The sequence below is a fragment of the Acomys minous genome (assembly GCF_964271855.1).
Source record: "Acomys minous genome assembly, chromosome: 1".
NCBI classification, from domain to species: Eukaryota; Metazoa; Chordata; class Mammalia; order Rodentia; family Muridae; genus Acomys; species Acomys minous.
In genome coordinates this window covers 54,431,458-54,445,634 of record NC_140483.1, presented here as the reverse complement: position 1 = coordinate 54,445,634, position 14,177 = coordinate 54,431,458, and the positions used below count along the sequence as shown (strand labels likewise).

Genomic DNA, 14,177 nt, shown 5'->3' with positions numbered 1-14,177 from the left:
TTCAGCAACATTCCCCACCACACCTTTAAAAACTGTGTCTGAATAAACCTAATTGATCATCTGACAATATGTAACTTGCTCTCCAAGTTAAAGTCCCCCGGGAGTCAGGGCCTGGTGCACCTTGACTCCACTCAGCAGGAGTGGCCTGGCGAGCGGCATTGGCCTCCATGACGTTGGAGAGCTCATTGATAATCAGCTTTAGGATCTTGACCAACAAAGGAATGTTTGTCCAGCGCTCTGGGTCTAGGAAGAAAGCAAAAAGACCTCAAGTCATATTGTCACTGGGCTCAATCTAGCAGCATCTCCGTCCTTCTTACAGTTCTACTCAGCAGAGTTCATATTCTTTCAGGTACTTTCCACCATCTCTGACTACATCCAGCCAGCAAAGAATGACTTAAATTTAATTCTGCCAGGTGTTATATATAACACGTCAGAACTAAGAGGTAAAAGAGTTCCGGGATTAGATATCAGTTCCTACCAGTAACAAAGCTGTGATCCAGCACAGGATGCCAGTCCCAAGCCAGAACTTAAGTTCTGAGACAGGGCAGACAATCCTAGACCTGCAGTTATGGGCAACAGCTCTACCACAGCTCACTGCAGCCACAGGCCAAAGGTGACTGTAGAGCCAAGACATACGGAGTATGTGTCAGAACCTCAGACACGAAGCTGGAAGCTGGGGAGCGTTGTTTCAAGATTATTTGTGTCAATTCTGACACATCCTGACTCATTGTTTGATTAATTTTCTGCTTCTTCTTTATGAAACCCACCAATAAAAACAGAATACACAGCACAGCCCCTCCTCTGTCCCAGATACCCCAAACCCCTACGGAATGGAAGCATTACTCACTTTTGGCTGACTTAGAGCGGGTACGGATGCCCTCATCCACGCTGTAAATCTCTTCTCCCTTCACACGAATATCTTGCAGCCGCTTGTCATCTGCATTGATGCCATGCTGAAGCAGTTTACATAGCGCCACAGAGCTGGCAAGAGGCAGGAATGTCAGTCAGCTCCCGTCTACAGCTTACTCCACGCAGCTTAGCTCACCCTCAGAAAAGAAGACTCTCCCTCTGGTGGTGAAGCTTCTTTCCACTACTACCCAGGAAAGGGAGCAGAGCTCAGCTGGGCACGGCATTTGGTGTCCATGAGCTGCTCTATTGACATCGGCTCATCTTGAACAAAGCTAGGGCGGGCAAGTCTCACAATGGCTGTCCCCACTGTTCAGGGCATTTGGGTGATGAGATCCAGAGGGATAAGCCTAGGCTAGAGAGGCTGGGGATTTAGCTTAGTGGTCGAAGGCTTGCCTAGCAAACTCAGGGGCCTGGGTTTAGTTCCCAGCACCAGAAAAAAGAAGACAGACATCTAGGCTATAGAGTTATAAAGCAAAGGCTTGGGTTTATTTTATTAATTAATCAATTAATTTATTCATTCACTTTTTCAAGAAGGGTTTCTCTGTGTAGCCCTGGCTGTCCTGAAACTCGCTCTGTAGGCCAGGCTGGCTCTGAACTCACAGATATCCTCCTGCCTCTGCCTCCTGAGTGCTGGGATTACAGCAGTTTATAAAGGAGGATAAGCAGTATCCATGTCTAGCCAGGTGCAATCTGCTCCACAGGAGGCTCTTAGCAGAAATCAGAAATACACGTTCTACTCTGCTGATTATTTTACTGGGAGTTTCAACATGGAGATATTCAAGTATATGGTTATGAAGAAAGACAGAACAGAGACTTCAGGGACAGCTTGGTATGTCAGACAAGAATCAACAGTGCAAGTCAAGGAAGAAAGATTGAAATGTGAGTAGAAGTAGAAGGCTCAGAGTAAGAATATGGGGCCTGGGGTTGGAGAGATGGCTCAGCAGTTAAGAGCACTGACTGTTCTTCCAGAGGACCCAGGTTCAATTCCCAGCACCTACAAATCTGACACCCTCATAGACAGGCATGCAGGCAAAACAGCAATGCATATAAAATAAAAGTTAAAAAAAAAAAAGAAAGAAAGAAAGAAAAGGAAGAAAGAAGAGAAGAACATGGGGCTTTACCTAACTTTGCCTTCATACTGCCCATAGAACAGATGCTGCCGACTCGTCCACTCAGCCATCACAAACTCCAGGGCAGGTTTCCCGGTCGGACCTGGAAGGCTACATAGGAACTCCAACAGAGGCTCCAGCTGAGTGTGCACCAGATGAGCAAATACCATGATCAGTGACTACAAGAGAACAAGAGGTACCTTTTCCAGGGAAACACATTTCAGAGACATAGGAAAGGAGACAGAATGGGCCAGTCAGTTAAGAAACAGTCTGGGGCTGGCATGGTGGTGCACACCTTTAATCCCAGTACTCAGGAAGCAGAGGCAGGCAGATCACTGAGTTTGAGGCTAGCCTGGTCTACAAAGAGTACCAGGCTAGCCAGAGCTACACACTGAGACCATCTTAAAAAACAAAACAAGCTGGGCATGGTGGCGCACGCCTTTAATCCCAGCACTCGGGAGGCAGAGGCAGGCAGATCTCTGTGATTTTGAGGCCAGCCTGGTCTACAAAGTGAGTCTAGGACAGCCAAGGCTACACAGAGAAACCCTGTCTCAAAAAACAAAACAAAAAAACCAAACCAAAACAAAAAATCAAGGAGTCTGAGGTAGAGAAATGGGTCAGTGTTAAGGGCACTGTTGTTCACACTGAGGAACTGGATTTGGTTCCTAGTATCCATGTTGGTGGCTCACGAGCATTTCTAACTCTAGTTCCAAGGGACTGGACTCCATGTACATGGTACATATATATACACGCAAGCAAAACAGTCATACACGTAAAGTCAATCTGTGTCTATACAGCAGAGTCCACTCACAGGACTGAACATGGGGCTTCCTTTCTCATGTTTCTTGCACCAGAACAGATCCAATTTTACTTAACTATTCTACAAGGATAGTGAGAGAATAAAACAACCCAGGACCCACATACTCATTTGATTTCCTATCACCCATGCAGCAAAAAAGCCTAGCACTCACTGTCCTTACCTGCATGACACTGAGTGTCTCTGCCTGCTGCATCTTGCTGAGGATGGCTCGAAGAATCTGGTCCAGATTCTCCCCAAGCTCCCGCCCTGCCTTGGAGATGAGGGTGGAGACCAGGCGGCCCACAAAGGCTGCAGTGAACTCTGAGGTTCGCGGGTCAAGGAGCTGGCTGACTACTTGCATCACGTACCATAGTCCATTGTGGCCTTGCTCGTCATGCCACTGGGCCACCTGTTCCAGTGTCACTGACACATAGGCCCGCAAGCACTCTCCACCGTTCTGCAGAGACGGAAACGACAAGATTAGCCATGGAGAGTAGATGCGAGGAGCCCCTCAGACTGTTACTGACAGAGGTCTAGACCTCAGGGGAGCAGTAAGCCTAGAGGGGTCACGTGCTCCTAACACTAGACATAGGAATTTACTGTTTATAGATGAAGACAGACACTCACACCATCCCTCTTTACCCAATCAGCTGTCTCAAAACTGCCTACTTCTCAGTACAAGGACCAAAGATCAAGAAAACAGGTTTACCAGTAAAGACTGACTTCTTAGATGTAGCAATAATTAGGAGTATTAAAGGTCTTCATGGGATAAAAATGAACCACATACAAGTCACTATTTGTCTAGGGATTTCCAATCTGACCATATCTACTATCATTTTCCTATTGCTTTTATAAACAACCTCAGTAATAAAGACCTAAAAAAGGAACCAACAGATCCTTCACTTCTCCAGGTCTATCACTCTGCTGATTCTATGACCAAAATATTCAGAAAGGTGCCAAGGTCCCAAGTCTAGACACCTAAGTTCCTCTATAGCACCAGTGAGCAAATACAGCCAGCCAGATGTCTGGTACTCATACTTTTTAAGGCTGTCACAGACATTAAAGCACAAGCCTACTAGGGTTCTTTAGACAAATTTGTAGTCAACAGACTTGTATTTCAAAAGCATAATGACATGTCGGATTTTCCAGCCTACTGTACGGCTATGGCGGGGAAGTCTCAGATACCTGCATGGTGGCATTGTCATCCGTGTGAAGGGTGCACTGTGCCACAGCCGGGAAAGCTTGACAGATGAGGAGCTGGGAAAGGGGAGGCTTTGTATTTCGAACTACTGTGGTCAGTATATCAATGGCTGTCTGGAAAAAGAAAGAAGGGTCAGAATTACATCTGGGGTGGGAAGTATCCACAACGCAAGATGCTTCTTAGCTCTCAGCTTCACTATAGCACTTATAATTTTATTAGCCCTGGGGGGGGGGGTGTGTGGTATCTAACAGTGGCTAGAGGGATGTTTCAGACTCAAGCCAATGAGAGTCTTGTTTCAAAGGCAGTAGACTGTGTTCCTGAGAATGACACAGGAGGTTGCCTTTCTGCCCCTACAGGCATTCACAAATACTGGGGGGATATGCCACCAGCTATGGTGGTGCATACCTAGCGTCCTAGCATTGGGGGGACAGAGGCAGGCGGATCTCTGTGAATTCAAGGCCAGCCTGGTCTATACAGCTAGTCCTCAAAGTGAGAGCATGCTTCATAACACACATATTCACTCTCATCTGCTCCCCCACTCTCCACCCCATCTTTCCAAGACCTGTTTCTCTGTGTAGCCTTGGCTGTCCTGGAACTCACTCCGTTGACCAGGCTGGCCTTGAACTCACAGATCCACCTGCTTTTGCATCCCAAGTGCTGAAATTAAAGGCTGCCACCACCTGGCTTTTCTCTTTTTAAAGCCTTAGGCAGTCAACCATTGTCCTCATGGACAGAGTAGCTCAGTATAAAATCACACCCTGAATCTCCAATGCTCTTACTGACTTCCTGTTCATAGGTGGGGTCTGTAGGCCGCACCTGCAAGAGCACGCATTCGTTTCTTCTCTCCCTCCCTCCCTCCCTCCCTCCCTCCCTCCCAGACCCTGTAGCACTTACCGCACAGAGCCCTGCAGGGATCTTGTCTGCTGGGGCCTGCATTATGCTGACCAGAGTGGGAATCAGCCTCATCTGCATTGGACCTTGACAGGCTTCGATCTGTGACAGTTCCTTGAAGATGTCCTGAGCCAGTGAGGCGACAACGGGATCTGAGGGATAAGGCAACACGGAACCCTGTCTACTTATGGTCTAATGTTTGTTTCTTGCTCTAAGTCTAACATGAGTTAAAATTTCTGCACAAAGCCCGCCGTGGTGGTGCATGTCTTTCATCCCAGCACTCAGGAGGCAGAGGCAGGTGGATCTCTGTTAAGTTCAAGGCCAGCCTGGTCTACAAAGTGAGTCCAGGACAGCCAAGATAACAGAGAAACCCGGTCTTGAAAAACCAAAAAAGAAACAAACAAAAAACTTCTGCACAGATTAAATTTCAGATGCGTGGTGAGTGCAGCAGCCAGCTATACGGACACCTTCAGGGCAGGGACTCTTTAATAGCTACTCCTAAAGTTAAAGTAGTCTTTTCTTCTGGGGCAAATTTTAAGGTCTTTGTAAGCCCCCAACCCCAAAACCTAACAAAAACCATACTAATATTTTGTTAAGAAGAAACCTGGCATGCAGTAGCACACACCTTTAATTCCAGCACTTGGGAGGCAGAGGCCGGCGAATCTCTGAGTTTGAGGTCAAGTTGGTCTATAGAATGAGTTCTAGGACAGCCAGGGCTACATAGAGACCTCATCTCTTAAAACAAACAAAAATAATAAGAAGACATGAAAGTTCAAACACTGTTATCCTCTGGTTCTCATGCATTTTAAAAAATATTTAGTTAGTTAGTTATTTTTTTTCGAGACAGGGTTTCTCTGTGTAGACTTAGCTGTCCTGGACTCACTTTGTAGAACAGGCTGGCCTCGAACTCACAGCGATCCACCTGCCTCTGCCTCCTGAGTGCTGGGAGTAAAGGTGTGTGCCACCACTACCTGGCTATTATTTTTTTAATTATTAGATTTATTTCTTTTTATTTTGTGCATAGGTATTTTACCTGCATACATGTCTGTGTACCACATGTGTGCGGTATCCAAGGAGACCAGAAGAGGGCATCTCCCTCAGAATTGGGAGTTTCAGATGGCTATGGGCTGTCATGGGCTCCCAACTGAACTGGGAGTAGCCATGACAGACAGGAAGAACTCTCGGGGCCTTGCCTGTAGCAAAAGGTACAGTCCTCAGAAAGCAGAGCTTCATAAAGAAATGGAGCTTCTTTCTGGTGTCTGTTTTGAGAAAGGGTCTCACTATGTAGCCTTGAATCTGTAATCCTCCAGCCTCAGTCCCAAGGGCTAGGATCACATGTATGTAATACCTGGCTGAGAAATAGGACTTCATGTTAATCTACTTTACCCACGTAATAAGAACACCTTTGTCATGTAGCATGAAAAGATATATGCAGAGCACGCTAAGGTGCATGTTAAAAGTAACTATAGTTAAAAAAAAAAAAGTATAACTATACTACTGTTTGTAATAGGGGAAAAAAAAAAAAAGAGAAACAACCTAGCTTTCCAATTAACAGAACAGATAAATAAAAAATACAGTCATGAGCTGGGGCATGGTGGGGCACACCTTTAATCCCAGCACTCAGGAGGCAGAGGCAGGTGGATCACTGTGAGTTCGAGGCCAGCCTGGTCTACAAAGTGAGCCATGGGCAGCCAAGGCTACACAGAGAAACCCTGTCTTGAAAAACCAAAAAAACAAAACAAAAACAACAACAACAAAAATGATACAGTCATTTCAGAGATTTAATGAAGCCTGAAAAGAATGAGAGACCAACACGCATGCTTTTGGACACATTTTTCTTTTCTTTTTCTTTCTTTCTTTCTTTCTTTCTTTCTTTCTTTCTTTCTTTCTTCCTTCCTTCCTTTCTTTCTTCCTGGTTTTTTTTAGACAGGGTTTCTCTGTATAGCCCTGGCTGTCCTGCAGCTCTCTTTGTAGACCAGGCTGGCCTCAAACTCACAGAGATCTGCCTGGCTCTGCCTCCTGAGTGCTGGGATTAAAGGCGCCTGCTACCACACCTGGCTCAGGACACGTTTTTTCAAGTTAAAAAAAAAAAAAATCAAAGTAAGTAGCATGTTCGTATGATATGTTACTCCTGTATGTCTTTTAGCTTCAATTTTGAAAACAAGTATCTTTAATATCTTTCTGGTACTTAGGTATAACTATATTTACTATAAAAACTTAATATGCTGACAATATTAAAGGAAAAAAGCCTATAATTTCATCACTTAGAGATAACATCTTTGATATTCTGAAATACTTGCTTCGGGCATTTTTTTCCAGTATACACAGCTACACACATAACCTCTTTTAAAACTAAATCTTCAGATAATATTTTATGAACATTCTAGGGAAAATTCTTTTTGCTTAATTTTTACTGTTATTAAAAAAAAATCTGCGCTGGGTATGAAAGCCTGTGTCTATCAGTAGAAAGCAGGGGGCCAGGCTAAGCTACACAAGGGCTCAAAAGTGAAAGGGTGGGGATGTCTTGGCAGCAGAGCCTCATGTGCACAAGCTTTCTTTTTTCAGTATTTTCTTCCCCCAGTACTGGGGATCAGACTCAGGGCCTTGTACATACCAGGCAAAGGCTTGTCACTGAGTCACATCCCCAGTATCTCCCTTTCCAGACCATTCTCAGGAAGTTACTTACTTTCTTACTCCATCACAAGAGCTTTGAATTATGTTTTCTGTGTTAGTCTTTTACTCACTATCTTCCCTAGGCCTTATGAGAATAAAATTACATAAATTGGTATTATACTTCATAATGCTGGTGTATCTGTGGAGAACTCCTCCCTTTGTTAACCAGAGGCTACATTCTTTGCTTAGGGTGGTAAGATCATCAGACCCCAGGCACAGCGTCCTGCACCCACCAATCACCACTTCTTTTAGTGCTTCTCATCAACACATCTTTCCTGATGACATACCATTACTGTACTTTAGAAAAATGGCAATGGTGAAGGGACAGATTTTGTTTTCCACGCTTGCTGTGAATTCTGGGTCAACAGTACACACGATGCACAAGGTCTCCATCACCAGGTTGAGGACCTCTGAGCTGAACTGGGCTGCGAGGTGAATTAGGCCATCGAGGATGCTGGGGAGGAAGGGCTGAAGCACATGCGTGCTCTCTGAGACTTTCAGCTGATCACAGTAACTAGAGAGAGATACATAAGTAAGAATTACTCATAAGCAGACCCTTCAATCCTTAGGCTTTCCAATCTTATATGATAGATTATAATAGAATAGCAGTAATAAATAGAAGTAAAAACATAGTCTCTGTAAATTACACGTTAACAGGTATGCAGTAACTTTAAAGACAGGAGCTCACTATATAGTCCCTGTCTGGCCTGGAACTTGCTATGCAGACAAAGCTGGACTTGAACCTGCCTCCACAGTGCTGGGCTTACAGGTTACCACACCCCATCTTTGTTTGTCTTGTAGCCAAATAATCTGTACTAGCTGTAAAGCTAGTGAATAACCTGTGAAACCTTGGCTTTGTGGGCTTGGCTTTGCCATAGACTTGTTTTTTTGCTCAGCTCTAACTTCTTTTTCTTTTTAAAATTGTTTTTGGGTGGGCTTATTTGTTTGCTGTTTCGAAACAGGGTTTCTCTGTATAATCCTGGCTGTCCTGGAACTAGCTCCGTAGACCAGGTTGTCTTGGAACTCACAGAGATCTGCTTGTGTCTGCCTCCTGAGGGCTGGGATTAAAGGTGTGTGCAGATGAATTGATTTAAGTTTATATGTATGTAAATCACACATATGCCTAGTGCCTGAGGAGGCCAAAGGGCACTTTATCCCGGAACTGGAGTTATGGGTAGTTGCAGGCCACCACATAGTCACTGCTTATTGGCTCTACCAGTATATTTCTTAAAAATAACTGAAAATGAAAACATTGGCTACTAAGCTTACTGTTTATTGCCAAATCTACTCTTTGCTTAGTAATGGTAAAAATTTTATATCCTTCGATCTTGCACTTAAAAGTTTTAGATCTTGGTTCCTACCTTCTTATTCACTTCCTCATTTTCTACTGACTACTATTCTATACTCCAATAGAAACTCCTGTCTGAATTACTACAGCACCTTCCTAGTTGATATCTCAGTTTCTCACCACATGATGTTACAGCTATTTGAGCTGAGAAGTGGATCCTTTTAGAATAAAAAAAATCAATATTGTTGTACTTGTAATTAAAACAAAAACAAGATAACACCACCACCACCACCACCAAAGAGTTAAGAGCTGACCAAAGCCAGGTACCACCTCAGTCTTCAGAATTTAGGTTTGGGTTGGGGGGTATGGGGCTGGAGAGATGGCTCAGGGGTTTTGAGCAACTGTTGCTCTTGCAGAGGATTCAGATTCAAATCTCAGCACTTATATGGAAGCTCACAGTCTCAGGGCATCTGATGTCTTCTCCCAGCACCTCCCCCAATAGACACATATCCAGGGAAATATCCATACATACAGAGCAAAAACATAAATAATTAATAAAAATAAGTCATAAATATGACTAGAGAAATCTGTCACATGTATAATTATACTTTAATAAATATCTTGCTTCAGAAATCATTTAAGGCAGTTTATACTGATGTATATGCCACAGCATGGAGGAAGAAATTAAAGCTGGTATAAGAGAGAAAGCAAAGATGCTATGATGAACTACAATGTTGGAATATTGGAAATTGCAGGGGCTGGAGAGGTCTCAGTGGCTAAAAGCACAGACTACTCTTTTCCCTGCATTTTCCCCTAGCACCCATGATGGGTAGCTCTCAACTGCCTGTAACTCCAGGGCCTCCTAAGGCACCTGTATTTACTTACACATGCCTACATACACACAATTGAAAACTAAATTAAACCTGGAAACAAAACATCTCATGGTGTTTTTGTTTGTTTGTTTGTTTTTTTACATTCCATAGTTTTAATGTGAAATGGAAAATTCTGGCTGAGAGAAAAGATGGATAAGAAAAGATGGAATTCTTTATAGGGTAGCTTGAAGAGGGCACTGGATCCCCTGGAGCTGGAGCTACAGGAGGCTGTGAGCTTGGGGCTAGGAACTGAACTCAGGTCCTCTGCCAGAACAGCAAGTACTCTTAACCACTGAGGCCTCCAACCCCAAGATTTATTTTTATTAATTATTATTTAAAGTATTTGTGTGTGTGTGTATGAGAATACTGTTGCTTAGGAGACCAGAAGTGTTGGATCCTTGTAGAGCTGGGGTTACAGGTGATATGAGCTGCTCCATCTGGATGCTGCGGGGACCCCCAATTCAGGTCTTCTGCAAGTAGGTACTCCTTTCTCTCTTTCTTTCTTTTCTTTTCTTTTTTTTTTGAGACAAAGTTTTTCTGTGTAATACTCCTGGCTGTCCTGGAACTCTCTTTGTAGATCAGGTTAGTGTCAAACTCACAGCAATCTGCCTGCCCCTGCCTCAGGAGTGCTGAGATTAAAGGTGTGTGCCACCATGCCCTATAGCTTGTCATTTTTTTTAGAATGGTATGTTTCACTGCTATTTCCCCCCCAGTGACAGGGTTCTCTGTGGAGATCAAGCTGCCTCAAATTTGCAGAGATTAACCTGCTTCTGCCTCCTGAGTGCTGGGATTAAAGGCATGTAAGACTATTGCCCGTTTTTGCTGTTGTTTTGTTTTTTGGTATGTTTCACTGCTTAGAGAAACCAGTAGATTACTGCTTAAGTAGTCAATGATGCATTAGGTATTAAAAATAAAGTTTTCTTCACATTAAAAATACTATTTTTATTTGTGTATATATGTGTGACTGCATGCATGCAGGTGCATGTGTCTATGTACATGCAGAGGCCAGAAGAGGGCACTGGTGTCCTATCCTATTTGAGACAAGGCCTCTCCCTGAATTTGGAGCTTGCTTTCTTACGATAAAATTTAAGCTCACTATAAATAAGCATTTACATTTATAAGGATGAATGAAAGTGGGTTTTTTTTTAATCCTTTCCTGTGAGGATCAATGTAAGTAATACTTGGCAGGTACTGCTGTCTGTCTAGAACACCCTAGAAAACAAGGGGTGCTTACCCTGAGTATTAACACACTTACATCAAACTCTTCTCAGTTTGCAACTTTGAACATTTCTGTAAAAGCACAGTACATAGTGTGTGTTAACGTTTTTGTTCTTATTTAGTTGGCAAAGACTTTAATTTTTTTCTTAAAACTATTATTATTATTATTGTTATTGTTATTATTATTAGTTTTCGTGATATGTCTGTGTATGAGGAGGCTACAGTGTTTCAGATTTCCAGGAGTTGGAGTTATAAGGTAGCTGTGACCTGTAGATACCAGGAATCAAACTTGGGCCCTCTTCAAGAACAGTATATGCTCATAACTGCCAAGCCATCTCTCCAGCTCCTGCTTTTAATCTTACACTGACATTTGTCATAAGGGATATTCAATGCCTCAGGGACTAATTAATGCATGTAGATGAAATCAAGCTTTACAAAGGTCAGAAGCGATAGAGGCAGTTGTTAATCAGGTTAGGGCTCCCTGCTCAGTCATTTAAGAGTGGTTTCAGAGCTTTCTGAAAAGCTATACCTGGTTTCTCTTAGCACTGACATTTTAAATTCATTTATAGCCAAAGACTGGCTTTACCAAGACTGCACAGGAAAAGATGGGCCTTCGTTCATGCAGACAGAATAGGTGATTCCTCAGTGCTGCCTAACGATCTCCCTCTCTGTCCTCCTCTTTCTTTCTTTCTTTCTTCTCAATCACTGTCTCAAAAGTTAACGTGATAGAACAGGAAGATAAATTTTGTAATTCTCATGCATAGAATTCAACTAAGATGCTTAAATTTAGACCTTAAAATATCTTTCAAAATAACAGTGCTCAGGCCTAGAGACAGGGCTCAGCAGTTAAGACTACTTGTTCTTGCTGAGGACCTGGGTTCAATCTCCAGCACTCACAAGGTGGCTCACAACTGTCTGTAACTACAGTTCTGGGGGACCCAATACCCCCTTCTGACCTCTGTGGGCACCAAACATGCACATGGTACATAGACATATGTGCAAGCAAAGCACTCATACACATAAAATAAAAAATAAATCTAAAAGAAAGACTTATTTAAATAACAATATTTCCTCTGGTCTGAGTAGGAATATAGAACCTCTAGTCTACCTATGAAAAAGAGAAATGAAACTGGAAGAGCCATGTTTCTATACCATATTCTTCTAAAGTTGGTTTCTAATACATAGACTATTAATAAAATGATGGGAATGCTGGTCAGACTTATGTCCTTCACCAATTATGCAACCTGTATGCAAAATGCTTCAGAGCCCTGAAGGTTATGTACCTTCACTGAAGAAAGGGAGCTGACTAGGTGACTTCACAGCTGGAGCGAATTTAAAGGGATTAAGAAACAAAAGGGAACAGGATACCTTATGGAGTCACCAGGACAGCTTTCCCTTTCTTTCTAATAATCACCCTGAAGGAGGTCTTCAGAACACCCAAGCTACAGTGCATGGGACAGCTGTGATGTTCTAGTCATACTTACCCCCAGATGGCTCTCACAGCAGAAATTCGAACTGATGGGGGCTGTGTCTCATGAAGACCACTAACTGTTGCCTGTAGGAACTGCTGAATGAGCTCAGGGGACATAGCAACAGTGAAACGACTGGCAGCCCAGAGCGCCCGTCCCAGGAGGAAAGGAGACGCTAGGAGAAATACAACAATTATAGGTTGGATGATAAAAAGTTCCTCTTGCCCTGCTCTCTCCCAACTTCCGTTTCTCAAATGTTAACTAATAACTGGATGCTACATAACATATATGACTTACCTGAAAGAAAAACCCAATCCCATACTGCTAAAGCATATGTGTGATGCATGGCACAGAATCAGTTTCTCAATTCTACTCTGACTAACGCCCTCATTGTTGCTTACCTGTGCTACTACCAACTCTTCTAATCCCACTGCCACTTTCTTCCTATTACTGTCTCAACATGAGAACATAAATTAGAGCTCTGACTATGTTTTCCCTCTATTAATAACCTGCCGAACAATTTTACACTCCACCAAATAATACACGCTTTCTTTATGGCTACTAAGTTCAAGCACACATGCGGCCACTGAAACTCATACCTTGGTTTCTGAACTCTGGGCTTTGTTTAAATTACAAGTCAACGCATTCCTCTTTCATTTTGTCTCAATGATCTATTAGGCTGAAGTAATCCCAATTATCTCTGAGCCACTGTAATTCTATATGCTCAGCTTTTTCATATGCTATATCCTGTTTGATATTCTATCCACTGGTGTAAGAATTACTACCTCCTGCCAAGCACAAACTGTTTGAGAAGACTGAATTTATTTAGCCTGTCAAAGAACCTAACTTAGTTACACTAAAATATCTCATTGAGAAATTACTGAATAGCCCTTAATAAATGAGTAAATAATTACTAACACTTTAGATACATAGAGGTAGTAACTGCCAAAGCATGGGTTAGGTATTCCTGAAAGGTCTTATAGTTAAAACTATCACTTCCTATTTTAAACATTTTATAATTTTATGTGTATAGGTGTTTTGTACATATCTCCTTGGAACTGGAGTTACAGACAGTTGTGAGTTACCATGTGGATGCTAGGGAATTGAACCCAGGTTCTCTGGAAGAGCAATCAGTGTTCTTAACTGAGACAGGGTTTCTCTGTATAGCACTGGCTATCCTGGAACTCATTCTGTAGCAGGCTGGCCTCAAAGTCATAGAAATCCTCCTGCCTCTGCCTCCTGAGTGCTGAGATTGAAGGCATGTGCCACTACTGCCTGGATTTTCTTTTTCTTTTTAAGATTTATTTATTATTTATACAATGCTCTGCTTGCGTGTGTGCCTGCCTACCAGAAGAGAGCACCAGACCTCATTATACATGGTTATAAGCCACCATGTGGTTGCTAGGAATTAAACTCAGGACCTCTGGAAGAGCAGCCAGTGCTCTTAACCTCTGAGCCATGTCTCCATCCCCTTTCCCCTTTTTAATTTCACATGTGTTGGAGTTTTGCCTGTATGAGGGTGTTGAATTCCTGGAACTGGAGTTACAGACAGTTGTAAGCTGCCATGTGGGTGCTGGGAACTGAACTCCAGTCCTCTGGAAGAGCAGCTTGTGCTCTTAACTGTTGAGCCATTTCCTCAGGCCCTAAAATCTTTTTTTGTTTTGTTTTGTTTTGTTTTGTTTTGTTTTGTTTTGTTGTTTGAGACAGGGTTTCTCTCTGTTAGCCTTGGCTGTTCTGGACTCGCTTTG

The 14,177-nt window shown here is 42.9% G+C and overlaps 1 protein-coding gene across 3 annotated transcripts in view; it reads right to left on the bottom strand.

Annotated features, from left to right (window-relative positions):
- IPO9 (importin 9) overlaps window positions 1-14,177 on the bottom strand; it is a 42,450-nt gene that overhangs the window by 1,561 nt on the left and 26,712 nt on the right. For all 3 annotated transcript variants that reach the window (XM_084786532.1, XM_084786531.1, XM_084786533.1), the window contains exons 14-21: window positions 12,445-12,604; window positions 7,870-8,096; window positions 4,913-5,061; window positions 4,003-4,131; window positions 2,999-3,274; window positions 2,031-2,197; window positions 848-981; window positions 121-243 (exon numbers count right to left, since the gene is read on the bottom strand). In XM_084786532.1, the coding sequence (XP_084642658.1) occupies window positions 121-243; window positions 848-981; window positions 2,031-2,197; window positions 2,999-3,274; window positions 4,003-4,131; window positions 4,913-5,061; window positions 7,870-8,096; window positions 12,445-12,604 (1,365 nt within the window). The remainder of the gene's footprint in view (window positions 1-120; window positions 244-847; window positions 982-2,030; window positions 2,198-2,998; window positions 3,275-4,002; window positions 4,132-4,912; window positions 5,062-7,869; window positions 8,097-12,444; window positions 12,605-14,177) is intronic.